General features: G+C 34.8%; 2 protein-coding genes and 1 non-coding gene across 5 annotated transcripts; 1 reads left to right on the top strand and 2 right to left on the bottom strand.

Moving 5' to 3' along the window:
• Nucleotides 1-3,646: 3,646 nt before the first annotated feature.
• LOC111889755 (uncharacterized) lies at nt 3,647-6,582 on the bottom strand. Of its 2 annotated transcripts, XM_052767413.1 has the most exons (6): nt 5,547-6,582; nt 5,204-5,411; nt 4,865-5,048; nt 4,564-4,770; nt 4,210-4,401; nt 3,647-4,030 (listed from the first exon to the last, which is right to left on the bottom strand). In XM_052767413.1, exons 2-6 carry the CDS (start codon nt 5,284-5,286, stop codon nt 3,899-3,901), a joined length of 798 nt encoding a protein of 265 aa, XP_052623373.1. In that variant the 5' UTR covers nt 5,287-5,411; nt 5,547-6,582; the 3' UTR covers nt 3,647-3,898. The 2 variants fall into 2 exon arrangements, with proteins under 2 accessions (XP_052623373.1, XP_023741677.1); XM_023885909.3 differs by having other exon boundaries at nt 5,204-6,582.
• LOC111889814 (small nucleolar RNA snoR109) lies at nt 6,331-6,418 on the bottom strand. The gene has a single exon (XR_002849636.1). It is a non-coding gene; the product is annotated as a small nucleolar RNA snoR109 (small nucleolar RNA).
• Nucleotides 6,583-9,615: 3,033 nt separating the features above from the next.
• On the top strand, nt 9,616-12,619 carry LOC111889743 (uncharacterized). Of its 2 annotated transcripts, none has more exons than XM_042898034.2 (3): nt 9,616-9,806; nt 9,899-9,977; nt 10,574-12,619. In XM_042898034.2, exon 3 carries the CDS (start codon nt 10,613-10,615, stop codon nt 12,410-12,412), a length of 1,800 nt encoding a protein of 599 aa, XP_042753968.1. In that variant the 5' UTR covers nt 9,616-9,806; nt 9,899-9,977; nt 10,574-10,612; the 3' UTR covers nt 12,413-12,619. The 2 variants fall into 2 exon arrangements, with proteins under 2 accessions (XP_042753968.1, XP_023741669.1); XM_023885901.3 differs by having other exon boundaries at nt 9,617-9,806; nt 10,593-12,619.
• Nucleotides 12,620-14,640: the final 2,021 nt, after the last annotated feature.

Raw genomic sequence — 14,640 nt, forward strand, 5'->3', positions numbered from 1 at the left:
AAGCGATAATGGGCTTAATGGATTAAGTCCTTAATGGGTTAAGTAGGAAACTTAACCCTAATCATCATTTTATGTGAAACCCTAATTTCACTTGGGTTTATTGTTGGGCCTTTCTATTGGGCCTTGATGATTTGGGTTATTAAATGGACTATCCAAGATCAAGCAAATGGTCTAGAGTAATTTAATGGGCCTAGGGTAAGGCCCATGTATGGGGCTTGGGCCCAATTTGGAAAATTGGGCCATAGATGGGCCATAGCTTAGGCCTTAATGATTATATGATGTTGGGCCTTAGAATGAGACCATGTATAGGCCTAGGCCCAATTTGGAAAATTGGGCCATGTGTTGGGCTTTGATTCCTAATTGACTTTGGGCCTACGGATTGGGCCTTGGGCTTGAATAAGCCAAGCGAGGGGTAATGTAGTAATTACCCAAAGAATGTACATATGATTATGTATTGGGACCCAAGCCAGCAGCTGGGGTCGAGTCTGCGGGACTTCAACAAGTGTGGGATTGTGTCTTCGGGACTTCAACAGTGTGAGGTGAGTTACCTTCCAGTAGCGGTGGGTCTACGGCCACAATGCTGGCCCACCAATAAGAGTTGTATGTTAGATGATTGTCTTTGTGATATCATCTAGGTTTGCTACTACCTGATATGTTATATGCTGGCATGACATGTTATATGTGATAGTAGTAGAGTTCGGTTGTTAGGACCGAAGGGTAGGTCAGACACCCCAGATATGTCTGACAGTAGGTGATGATATGTTTATATGCTGGCATGATATGTTATATGTGATAGTGGTAGTAGGAGGGGAATAGTCCCCAAGTTCGGTTGTTAGGACCAAAGGGTAGTTCGGACACCCCAGGTATGTCTGATAGTATGTTTGTGTTATGATATATGTGATAGTAGCTGAGTGTGGGTGAGGCCTGTATCTCAGAGATAGTGGAGTGTGGGCGAGGCTCGTATCTCCCAGTTAGTAGAGTATGGGCGAGGCTCGTATCTCCTAGCTGAGTGTGGGCGAGGCCCGTATCTCCATGAGTGTGGGCGAGGTTCGTATCTCCTAGCTGTTCATTATATGATTATATGGTATGTGGTATGATGGGGGAACTCACTAAGCTTTGTGCTTACGGTTTACAGTTTTGGTTTCAGGTTCTCGTTTTCAAAGGAAAGGAGTCGGCTTGATCGCAGCGCATCACACTATGTTTTCCTCACATGAGATCCTTGGGGATTACGCTCTGATATGGTTTTATAATACTATGTTTTGAATTACTGACACTTGGTTTTTGACATGAGACGTTATTATCAATGTTTTTATACAGATGGTTTTATGTAATAACATAATTAAAACAAAATTTTTGGCCTGTATTTTTGGGATGTTACAGTTACATATTTTTGTTGCTGTGAAATAAAAATAAAAAATAAAAAAATTTTTAAAAAGACAAAGAATGGTAGGTATGTGCATCTGATAACACAAAGAAAAGAAAGAGATAAAACGAAGCATAAAACCTAAAAGAGGATAAGTTAAAGCGGAGCAACCCAATACAACCCTAAACCACGGGAAATACGACAGAATAGAAGAACATAAGACAAAGAAAAGAAGAAAGTCGGAAGAAGAACTTTCAAGATGGTTGTTGTCGGGGTCGGCAGCTGTGTCGCACGCCCTTGAATCATGGCACAATTTTGTTTGGTCCTGCTTCAGTTCAATCGACTGCACAGAAAAGGAAACCAATTTTGGAAGGCGGATTATTTGGAAATTAAAAGTTGGATGGTAATCAGAAGCCGTTGTTCCTTGTTGCATAACGAAACCCTAGACAGAGAGATGAAAGAGGTCACAAAAATTCTAAAGTAGAACCCTCCATTAGACGGAGCATCGGCTCCAAATTCAGAGATAGAAAGAATAGATGGGTGATGTCCGGTGGGGCGCTTAATCAGGAAGGAGGCGCACCATTTCCAGCCCGCATCGACTTCACCCTTCCAATCGATTTAAAGGCGTTGGGAAGGGAAACGATGGAAGATCGACATCAGCGTGTAATCGAATTGGATGTTGTCGGAAATCAGAAGCCGACGATGAGGAAAACGGAGAATCAAAAAAAGAATATATATATATATATATATATATATATATATATATATATATATATATATATATATATATATATATATAGAGAGAGAGAGAGAGAGAGAGAGATTAATAGGTAGGTTTGGAGATGCTTCCATGGAAGACAGCTGGAGTAGATGTGAACATGTAGTGGGTGGGAAGAGGATTGAAGCTATGACAATTGGCCAAGGCGAGGTGGTGGATAGGTGATTAAAGGTGGGAATTCCAAAGAGACAGCGAGCTGGAGTCGTGTTGTTGTGGTGGAGTAATTTGATTGGGTAAAAAAGCGGTGAAGCAAAGCAGAAAGAACACGTTCGCACGATCAAAAGAGATAACGACATAAAATGCCCCATTGGAAAGAACAGCCACAAAAGAGATGGAATTAAAGGAACGTATATAAAAAGGACTAGTTTTGCCAACTTGTTAGGAACTTTATTTGTTCCTAACTTGAGAGATTTTTAATATATACTAGGTGGTGAACCCATGCTATGCATGGGTTAGAGGGGTTTCATTTTATTTTTTTGGGGATTTGTTTGTTGTTGGGATGAAAAATGAAGAAATAGATAAATATACGATGTTATAATTCACAAACAAATGAAAGTGCATCTAGTTATGAAAGCAATTTAGTCTTCTATTATAGTTGAAATTGATAAATTACATATATCGCATTTTGGTATGTACTTTGTGAACTGTCTGTGTGAACAGTAGTAGCTTTTGACAAATATGTCATCTTATTTGCATTGTTTAATTTATAATTAGTTAGTTTATAAATTAATATGGCAAAAACTTAAATATGCAATACTTATTGAAACATTCGATAATAAAATTCATATCGCCAGTAAAAGTTCCAACATTTTAGCAACAAAACAAAATCAATCATATCTTAATCTTAGAAGATTACTTATGCTCAATATAATGAAAATTATAATGCTTCTTACACACAGGAGTATTAGTCGCATACAGTTTGTGTTAACACCTCTCTAGGAAAAAAGTCACAAGGACTTTCCCATTCTTAGAATATGAATATTACAACTGAAATTTCATCGGATCACACAGCAGAAGGCAATCTCTTCATGAGCATCATCATTGTGTCTTGTTCATTCATGACCATTGTGACCATACCATTCATCCTTACAACTTTATTTACACTCTCCCTTTTAAAAGGTTTGCATACTATAACCTACAATCATCAATCTTGTTTCTAACTTATGCATGGTTTTAAAAGACATAATAACGATTTGCGTTGCAGAAAAGAACAAGAGGAATATATATATATATATATATATATATATATATATATATATATATATATATTCTTTCCAACATTTTATCTTGCACCTATTCTTTAATGTAAATTCTATTCACCCAGAATCTAATTTATAAATTTTCTACCTTGTTGATGCTTGGTATTCATGAATCACCAGAAGTTAGATTATACACCATTACACACACTAAATAAACACGTAAAAACACTTGTATCTATTTCTTTTGTCGATATCTTTCTTATACATAACCAAATACCATCTTAAGTACAAATTTGATGGAGTACATAATAGAAACTTCTCAAAATTCATTATTTCTTACAAATAGGATCACATACATATCAACTTATAATTGATCATTTCTTTTTGTTCAAGGCACACAGTATAACTTTCATACCAAATAATATTAAAAAAAATAAGACAAGTTGCAGGAAATAGCAACATGTGTTACTTTTTATTTTTTTTACCCATAACAACGTACTTACTAACATATCTTTACCCATAACAGCAACATACTTATATTTCTTCACACATTAACCCTCACTTCATTTTCTCAATCATATATGTTTCTGTGTTCTCTTTCCATAACCCATTTTCAAGATGCCTTTCATAAAAGAATACTTCACCACTTGCTTTTACAGCCAATGCAGAAGTACTTCGTGTACCATAGTCCTGCATATCACCAACATTCAGAATCAAATATAAGTCTTAAGATCTTGAAATAGCAGCCTATTGTTGACGTGGCATCCACACGGGTATAAACCCAATATGTTTTCCCATGTCAACGCCACGTCAGCACCTTCAAATCTTGACAAAACGGAACAAAATAAGAAAGTTGGGAAAATTGTTACCTTTGGAGGTACTGGATTAACAAATACAGAACTCAACTCATACTCAAAATCTAGATCATAGATTCCGGGAAGTATGCTGATGTCATCTTTTACAACGTTTCTCATAAGTTTATCAATCAACTTAGTAATTGGAATTTCACCTTCACCATATTCATCCAAAACATCTTTAAAACCATGTTCCAATCTTTGAGCCTAAGTACAGAATTAGATAGATACAATACATATTAGGAAAAAAAAAAAAAAAACATTAACCTTTATGCAACACCTTTTCTTTTTAAGGCCACAATATTGTTGCATAAATAGACTAAAGAAGTGAAAATATGTTGCATAAAATAGGCAGCTGTAGTTGCTAACCTTAGGCCATGGAGTGTTTAGACTTGCATTTGATAGGACATGGACCCCAGGTGAAACTGAAGTCACATAGCACTTATCTCCTTTCAGCCTGTTGGTTACATAAACCATATTCATGGACAAAAGATCAGCAATTATCAAATTGAATCCATTGTATTCATCTGCTTCCTTTGCAATTTCTTCTGCAAACTCCATGGCGTTTTTCTTGCTCTATAATCATCAAAATTACCAAAATCATACCAACAGGAAAAAACACAAACAGTTGGTGGGCATGATTTAATACAATGTAAACTTAAAAACCAACCTGCAAAAAACGAACTGGAAGATCACCTCTACTCTTTGCAGCAGATATTGAGTTCAATTCACGAACGTTAGTAACAAAAGCCACCCTTCCTTCTCTGCTAGAGGCCAACCATGTTCCGTCGGCTGTCACATCTCTGCCACCCAATATTTTCCCACCTTCCCACCAATATAGTGGCTCCGTTGGTCTTACATATATAGCAAACCAATTAGTCAGATGTATTCATCTCCGATCATATCATATTTATAACAAGTAGTTAGCAGAAAAAACTCATCTGCCAAAGTTCAAGTATATTGGAACAAAATTGAGTCTGTAAATGGTTGAATTTCAAATTTAACTCACCGTATATGATATTCATCTCGATTGAGCAATAGAAGAAACGGGTAGAGTGGATGAGCTTGCCATAGAAACACTGATATACACATTTTGTCGTTTACACTGACTTAACGGTGATAGTAAAGGCTTTATATAAGGACATAGATCTGGTTTCGCGGTATTCACAGCTGTCAACCAGTGGCAAAGCCTCTAGGTCAACCAGTTTTAATTAGCCCGCCTCTTTCAAACAAATATAGTAAAATATAACATTGACTATTGAGTAAATCACACGCTTGATCCATGTGCTTTCACAGCTTTGTTACTGTTTTTATAATAAACAAAAAGAGAACAAATTACAATAAATTACACGCTTGGTCATGTGCTTTCACACTGTTTTTATAGTAAACGAATACAGTAACATATAACATGATTTCCTTCATTCTCCTCTTAATCTCTATTTCTCGATCCCTTCCTTCATCAACCTTCTTCGTTAGCAACAATCGAACAGACAAGCACAAAAAAATCGATTTGTATTTTTTGTTTCTTTCCCCTCTATCGATCTCTCTGTTTCAGTGGAAACGTGAAATCATAGATGACATGGTACCTTAAGTTTTTTCTTTGATGGAAGATCTATTGCACAGAAGGAAGTCGTAAATAGCAAATATCTCGCTTCTTAATTTTACAAACTACTTCAATTATTAGTTCAGATTTATTATCATTCGTATTAATTCAAGATCATTATTACGTAAATGATTTAAGAGTACTTGTGTAGCGATTTACAATCTATTGCAAGACTTTGTCACTCTTGTTATTGAAAATAAATTCATAATTGTTAATCGAATAACAGATAACATAAAACTATTTTGTATTTTATCAAAATAAAAATCAGAAAAACAATTATAGTAGTTAAATAAAGTAACAATATCTTATAATCTCTGAGATTTAATTAATTAACAATGTAGTCACCGTTAGACGCAAAGAGCTGGTGAGTTCGAAGCATATTGCCTGGAAAGTGACGCGATCGCTCTTTTTATATAACAGAAGAGATCATTAAAAAGGACAAAATAAAACGCCATTTTCGATCAAACAACTCTTCTGCGATTTTTCAAAGATCAATCAAAAAACGAAATGAAATTCAAAAATCGATTTTGAAAGAATATATGAAGTTCGGTAAGCAGATTTATCGACTGAGATTAACGACAACCGGCCAGTAAAACTTCAGAATGAATTTAGCTACAGCCGATTTGGCAATCAAGAAAAAGGTATCAATCGACCTCATTCTTGGTACAATGCAGCTATACTTGTTGAATGATAAATCAAACAGATGAAGATATTACTTAGATACAACTAATGCTCGATTTCGAGGAAAAGGATTCGTAGAAATCAGAGCGCCATGTGAGATGAGAAACCCTAGCTGTAAACGTTGGTTTATAAAGGCGTTTTGGGCGGATGAATATTGAATACCTACATATTTTGGGCTTACAGGCTTATTAGTTATTACAGGTTGGGCCTATCACTTACATGGATTTTAGTATGGAATAGTTAGGCATGTTTGATTTCAACAAATGATAAATACAAAATTTTAGTCGAGATAATTTTTGCCTTTTGGGTTAGAAAAAGACCACATACTAATTTTATGAGAGCTTTGTTATATTTGTGGTCTTTATGAATTGAAAATTGAAAACCTTGCTGAAAGTCTTTAAAATTTATAATTGAGATTGTAAAAAATAAAGATTAAGAATTTTTTTGAAATGACGAATATTTATTGTGTTTTTTTTGTCTAATTTTAAAAAGTTGGTTTTCTGGTAAACATAAACAAAAAGAATGATTTTTTACATGTCTTAATGAATATTGAAACCAAAACGATCGAGAATAAGATTGGATCGAAAAATAACCGGTCTAATCTCAAAAACACAGACCGCCCATGTTTATATGCATATCCTTCTTTTTTTTTTTGTTAATCACATATTACTAATCATGCATTATCCAACTTTTTTTTCTTATTTCTTTCATAAAAATTTAACGTATCATTTTTAAAAAATTTTAATGTAAAGGCGACTTGACCAAACAGAAAAGACCGAAATTGGTTCTATAAAGACCGATCGAGCAAAAATTGGTATGAAAAAAGACAAGATTGTTCCGCTAACAGTTCCAAAAAGATTAGATTGTTCTAATATTGAGACCCACTGCGGAGTCATGGCAATTGATGTATTTGTGTTGTTTTCATGCGTCAGACATGATTTTGACACACAACACGGATACACAAAGAGAAATATGTTTTATCACCATTTTCAAGATGTAATAACGTCGTGTATTCGTGTCACGTTGTGTCGCACACGATTTATGTATTTGTGTCTTGAATTTTCAGGTCTACGTATAACCCTCGCCTCATTGTTTCATCATGAGCGCCCCATGCTCCTTCATCTCTTTCTCCTTATTCCTCCATACCCAACAACACCATCGCCTCCCACCGTCCAGTCTTTTGTCTATCCACCGACTCCCATTTACATTGTCAGCGGTCACTATCACACACCAATCTCACCACCCATCCACAAATTCCTATTTGTGATGTTCCATTCTTTAAATATTAGTGTCATTTTCAATTGGTACTCGTATCCAATAAAAAACTTCAACTCGTCAAAAACCACACATATTTCTTCACCGATAGGTGTTTTATAAACCTTGGTCGAATGAAAATTACTCTTTTTTTCATCTGATATTCATTGTGAGCTAAGTTTTTCATCATACTATTCTATGTATGTCTTGTGATCCAATCATTTTGCCCATTTCACCTTTAATATTATCGAGATAGGTTATGATACTTATTTGGACCAAGAGTTGGATTTCGTGTCAAATAGGGTTGCAAACAAGTTGAGCCGAGCTCAAGTCTGAGTCTAGTTAGGCTCAGCTCAGGCTCATTTAAGTTATACGAGACTCGGGCTCGAGCTCGACTCGATTCGAGCTTTCTTGTACTAAGCTCGACTCAAACTCGTAAAAAGTTATGCAAGTTCGGCTCAGGCATGAACTCAACTCGTTTTTTGTCTAACGTTCCTTAATAAGCTTAAACTCGGTTTCAAGCTCGTCATGAATCTCATTTATTAATACCCTAAATCCCTAATTCCCCAAATAGTTTTTACTTTAATATATAAAAATTATAAATATATATATATATATATATATATATATATATATATATATATATATATATATATATATATATATTATATAGCCTCGTTTAGGATTACAAACCTAATCGAGTTTAGTGACATAGGCTCGAGCTCGAGCTCATTTAATAAACGAGCTTAATATTAAGTTCGAGTTTAACTCGGGCTCGTTTAAAATCGATTTCGAGTTAAGTTTTTAACAAGCCGGTCCCGAATAACTCACAAGTAGTTTTGCTTCTTTGCATCCGTAATGTCAAATTATGCGGATGAGTTATGATATTTGTGATGCTTACCATGGTTGGGAGTTGAATCTCATGTCAAACTAGTAAACTACTATCGGTGCAACATTTGAAAAGAAATTTTCCACGTGATGCAACATGTTAATTAGGTTTGAGAACATTAAAAGTTGGAGTCCGCGTACAAAAATGTAAGATCATGATCATCGTAACATTGACGGACTCCAAATTGGAAAGATACATTTCTTGAGTTGAGATATTATTTACATGTATACGCAACTTATTTAAATATTTTCATGATTCTCATTTCATGTGTTACCAAAAGATTAATTAGGAAATCAAAGTATGTTTTTAGTATATGGAATTGTTGTAATTAGATGTTACTATAATTTCTAAAACCATTTTTTTTGTCCGCATGATATTGTAGAAAATTCAACTTCAAACAATCTAATGTTTCAGATTATATATTTTCAGGGCAAATTTTACAAAAATCCCTTGTATATATTTTTTTGTTTAATCATTAAAGTTTATTTTTTTAAATAACTATTGTAAGTTTTTTATGGTAATGAATTACAAAATAAAATGTAGAATAATTTTTCTAACTGATTTTTTTTGGATTAAAAGTTTTAATTGTTAAATCGAACGAATTTAAACTATAATGACTTATAAAATTAAAAGTTTTATGTATTTAGTTTTTCCTTTTTTTCTAAATAAAAACTTTAAGTGATTAAATTAAAAAAAAAAACACACACAATAATAGCTTAATAAAACTAACAAAAAAAATTGAAAAGAACAATTAGACTAATAATAATTAAAAAAAAAAGCACAGGTACAATAATTAGCCTTATTTTACCTTATTTTTTTAACTCGTTATTCAATTCATCAGATGATTATTTAATGTGTGTAAATTTATAAAGTAAGATAAATTTATCAACTTTGTCTAGGAGGTCAAAAACTTTAATATATAATTTTATATTAAAATGTTATCATATTTTAGATATGAAAAAATGGTTCATTCGTTATTTGTATCCAATTAAAACATGTATTATTCACGTATTTTACATTTCAATATTTTTAATTTTTATTTTGAATAGTCCATGTGATCGGCGACTTGTCGGAATTGCCAAATCCTCCCGTCGATTGCCGGAATTCCACAATTTGCTTTTATTTTCGGGTTTTTAATTATGAAATCTACCCAATAATATTTATTTTAGTATAAATAATTACAAGGTATATTTATATTTATTTAAAGGTTAAGTTTTATTTTTTATTTTTCACTTTTCCTAAATTTACAAAAGTTAAGCTCCTTCCGTTGATCGTAGATCTGAAGCAGACCAACACGAATCCGCTAACGGATTTGAGATCTAGTTGCTGTTTAGTTGCTGTTTGATGCAGATTCAAGTAAGTTTCACTTTAATTTCGTGTTTAGATACTGTATGATGTTCGACTAATTCAATAATTTAGGGTTTTCGCTGTGTTAAAATCTGTTATTTAGCTCATCGGAAGTGAGATCTTACTGTTTCGTCAACGATTATGTTCAATTTGGTTGCTTTTTTGTGTTAATTCGTTTGATTATCAATTAGAGATAATTTTGAAATCGTGTTGACCTAGATGAACTTTCCTGAACTGGTAATTGAGTTTAATTTGGGGGAAATTAGTTAGGGGTTTTGTAATTAAGCTTCTAATTAACTTGTTATTGAAATTTGGTTGTAGATTAATCATGCGAATGAGTAATTTTTGATCCAATCTTGGTTAATTATCCGCTTCATTTCGTAAATTACGCAAATTTGAAGGACGACAAATCGAAGTCATCATAAACACGAGACTAAAATGTGTCATTTTTTATTATTTCTTTTGCAAACGTGTTATGCGTTTGTAGTTTTATGCTACCTGCTTCAATTCCTGTTTCTCTAGTTCCAATTTGAATGCATGCATCTGAGAGTTTTTTTTTTTTTTTTGTAATTTACATTTTCTAGACATGGTGGATCATGAAACAGTAATTCAATTGTCTTGTAGGGCTGAAAACATTTTTCAAAATGGACCCAACAATAGAAGAAGCTCTTAGAGCTAAAGAGAATGCAGAAAAGCTATTCACAGTAAAAGATTTCACAGGTGCAAAACAGTTTGCTTTAAGAGCTCAATCTTTATGCCCTCAACTTGAAGGAATAGCTCAAATGGTGGCTACATTTGAAATATACGCAGCAACAGAGACCAAAATCAACCGTGAAATTGATTTCTACTCCATTTTCGGATTAGATCCATCTGCAGACAAATCAGTTCTTAAAAAAAGGTACAAAAAGATGGCTGTTCTTCTTCACCCTGACAAAAACAAAACAGTAGGAGCTGATGAAGCTTTTAAGCTTGTTTCAGAAGCATGGGCTGTGTTATCTGATAATGTGAAAAGACACGCGTATGATCTTAAAAGAAATAAACACTTATTGGCTTCACTTCATTCATCTGTCAATAACACAACAACACTTGACACTTTTTGGACTGTTTGCACTTCATGTCGTGTCCAATATGAATATTTAAGAAAATACGTGAACAAAAGACTTTCATGTAAAAATTGTCGAGGTGTTTTTGTTGCTGTTGAAACGGGAACAGCTCCTGTGACTTATACTCCATGGTCATATTCATCTGAAAATGGATACGCCACCACTTATGTACCAAGCACATCCGTTTGTTTTGGAAACGGGTATGAGTACAACGGGAATGTGTCATTCCAATGGAATGGGAATGGATATTCCGATCCGAATCCGAATCCCAATACCAACGGTTTACCTTCCAAATCCATCGGTAAATCAAAAGGGAATGAAAAACAACAGACGAGAGGGAACGAGACGAAGTTAGGTAGGCCTCCGAAGAAACGAAAGATAGAAACCGGAGACGGACCCCGGAATGGAATCGGGGAAACCGGAATCAGAGATTCCGAGTGTGGTGACATTCCGACGAGACAATACTCGTTTGCACCGGCGTTTGATGCGAGAAAGATGTTGATTGAAAAAGCGAGAACGGTAATCCGCGATAAGTTGAAGGAAATGAAACTGGAATCCGGTTTGAAGACCGAAAAGAATGGAAAGACATTGAAAAAAAGTAATTCGATTCCGGTTCCGGTTCCGATTCCGATTACGGTTCCGGACCCGGATTTCCATGATTTTGACATGGATAGATCCGAAGAAGTTTTCAAACCAAAACAAATATGGGCGATATACGACGAAGAAGACGGAATGCCGCGTCTATACTGTATAATCCGCCAAGTCATCTCCGTGAAACCGTTTCAAGTCCACATCACCTACTTAAACTCAAAACCGGAACCGGAATCCGCAAACTCCGGAATCTCGAAATCCTGTGGAAGCTTCCGTGTTTCCCATTCCGACATCGTTGACCAAGTCAACATCTTTTCTCATCTATTGGGGCGGGAGAAAACCGGTAGAGGCGGATGTATTACGGTGTACCCGAAACGAGGCGACGTGTGGGCGGTGTACCGGAATTGGTCCCGGAAAACCGCGAAAGCGAGGCGGCAGTATGAGATGGTGGAGGTGGTTGATGATTACTCCGATAAGGTTGGAGTTTGTGTGACACCATTGGTTAAATTACAAGGTTATAAAACTGTGTATCAAAGGGGTCCCACAAAGAATTTGATTTCTAAAAAAGAAATGATGAAATTTTCACATCAAGTTCCGGCTTGTTTGTTGAAAGGTCAAGCTTTGAATTTACCGGATGGGTGTTGGGATCTTGACCCAGCGGCTACACCGGAGCAACTTTTGAAGGCGGCAATGGAGGTGGTGGAGGAGGAGGAGGGGAAGAGAGGAGGGTGTTTTGGTAATTTGGTTTGAGATTGATAGTGTATAGATGGAAAACAAATAGGGATGGGGGGCAATTGGTGGGAAATTTAGGTAGGTGGAAGTAAGTGGTTGGGATCATAAGGTGATCCACGGCAGCCGGAGCCGGAGCTGAAATTTGGGTTTTTAAGATGTTGGTTGAGAAACTTTGTACTAATTAATTACTTATTTTATGAGTTAATTATTTACCTTTGAGTTTTAGATGTGTTAATTATTAGTTTTTTACTTTTACTTTTACTTTTACATCCATGATGCAATTATTTTAGACTTCTTCGTTTTTATTTAGAAACACAATTCGTCGAAATTCCAAATATTGGTTTCTGTAAATTGAGGCTGACATTAGTAATTTAAGTAAACCATTTGCGAAATGCCGAAATTTGTTAAATTTACAATAAAAGTTTGTAGAAAATAGTACAAAGTATGAGAAAATAAGATTTCGTTGAAGAGCAACGAAGTTTTATAATTTTCTGAAATGTCAAAATTTTGGTTGCTTAAAGCTTTTTCATTTTATTTGGGAATCATTCTGTCATATATTACATCTGCACCACAAATATTTGTCTAAAATAAAGACAATTAAGTCATCAAAGAATGTCGACAAAGGGAAAGAAGTTGCATGTTCCTTCAATAATACGGACAAAGATAATCATCGCTGAGACGACGATTGCCATTTTTTTTTTGTCAACAATCAATTTTCTGAATTTTCTTTTCCCAATGAATAAATATAAGTGTTACACAATTAACACTTTCCCAATGAATAAATATAAGTGTTACACAATTAACACGATGATGTCCGATTATATAAAAACTACTATCGATAGTTATGAAAAAGTGTAGTAGATAGATGTGGAAAGTGCAAAGATATTAATGTATGAAATTAAAGAGGTGGAATGTTATAGAATAGATTGTTTAGAGTTAAACCTCGTATAAATAGTATAAATAGATATATAAAAGTGGCTTCACCTAAATCCTAAAGGTTTGAGCTTCATCCTAATCACTAACACCCCCTGCTGTTTGATCGGGAGGGGATGATTAAACTAAAAAAAATAAGTAAAAAGAAAACATAGATAAAAGTAGCGATGGTTGCAGAGCTCTGACGATGGCGACTAACAGTGATTTCTCGTTGGAGAAGAAGTGATACAGTTCCGTTGTAGAAGAAGAGAGAGTCGGTGGCAACGGTGATGGTCATGGAGTCGGCAGTAGAGGAGTCCAAAGAAAGCAGCGATAGGGAAAAGGGTTCGAGTTGCAGCGGATGGAGTTGATTCTTGCGAGATCGGCGACTCCAGTGTTGATAGATGGAGAGGGAGACGATTGTAGATCAGAGGTTGCTCGGAAGATAATGTCATCAGAGGGAGACAGTGACAACATCAGAAGAGGCGGACTCGGAAAAAGAGATTCGAAGAAGAAGAGGTTATCTGAGGAGGCAGAACGGGGCAGTAAAAGAAGTCGATGAAGGAGTTATCGTTTGGTATCAGCGGCTGTATTATTATTTAGAAGGAGAAAGAAGAAAGAAAAAAATATTTAAGTATAACGAAGGCACCTCCAACGACTATAAGAGAAGGTCGTCGGAGGTGGAAAGCAACGGTTGTGGGTTATTGTCAACAATAAGGTTTTAACTTAGAGCTCTGATACCATGTATGTTATAGAATAAATCATTTAATTAATAGTGAAGGTTAAACCTCATATAAATAGATATACAAAAATGGTTTAACCTAAACCTTAAAGGGCTTGAGCCTAAACCCTTATCACTAATAGAAAATTAGATATGGAATGTCAATATCACTTCATTTTTTCTAGAGTTCCCCCGTTGTTGAAAAATGTAACTAATATAGAAGCAACTTATTAATTAATTATGATTTTTTTTCAATAGTTCTACCATGCAAAAAAGATAATTAACATAAATCCTAATGAACTTTTAGAATAATGATATAACTATACAGTTTGAGCGAGAGATTGTGCTTCGTGCATTAATGTTGCACTAGATTGTTGGTCATGTGGATAACACTAATGTTATTGTAGTAGACAAGAGTAACAGTGCTCATGCTCGGTGGAAAGTGAATCTCTCAAAGAAGATTGTATAGCTATAAAATGCATGACATGTACAATAATATGACATATAGACTAATACATCTGATGCGCACATATTATATCTATCTGGTTTTAAATTTATAACCTAACGAACTTAACTATAGCTAGAATGCACCTAGGCAATGTACCTAGTCGAA

Source organism: Lactuca sativa, chromosome 9 (assembly GCF_002870075.4).
Source record: "Lactuca sativa cultivar Salinas chromosome 9, Lsat_Salinas_v11, whole genome shotgun sequence".
NCBI classification, from domain to species: domain Eukaryota; kingdom Viridiplantae; phylum Streptophyta; class Magnoliopsida; order Asterales; family Asteraceae; genus Lactuca; species Lactuca sativa.

Bases quoted from the DNA above. Each gene is read 5' to 3' on its own strand.
- LOC111889755 (XM_052767413.1), bottom strand. From the start codon at position 5,286: ATGTGTATATCAGTGTTTCTATGGCAAGCTCATCCACTCTACCCGTTT. The intron at 5,049-5,203 runs GTGAGTTAAATT...TATATATGTAAG, and splicing joins CGAGATGAATATCATATACG to ACCAACGGAGCCACTATATT. The intron at 4,771-4,864 runs GTTGGTTTTTAA...TGATGATTATAG, and splicing joins TTCCAGTTCGTTTTTTGCAG to AGCAAGAAAAACGCCATGGA.
- LOC111889743 (XM_042898034.2), top strand. From the start codon at position 10,613: ATGGACCCAACAATAGAAGAAGCTCTTAGAGCTAAAGAGAATGCAGAA.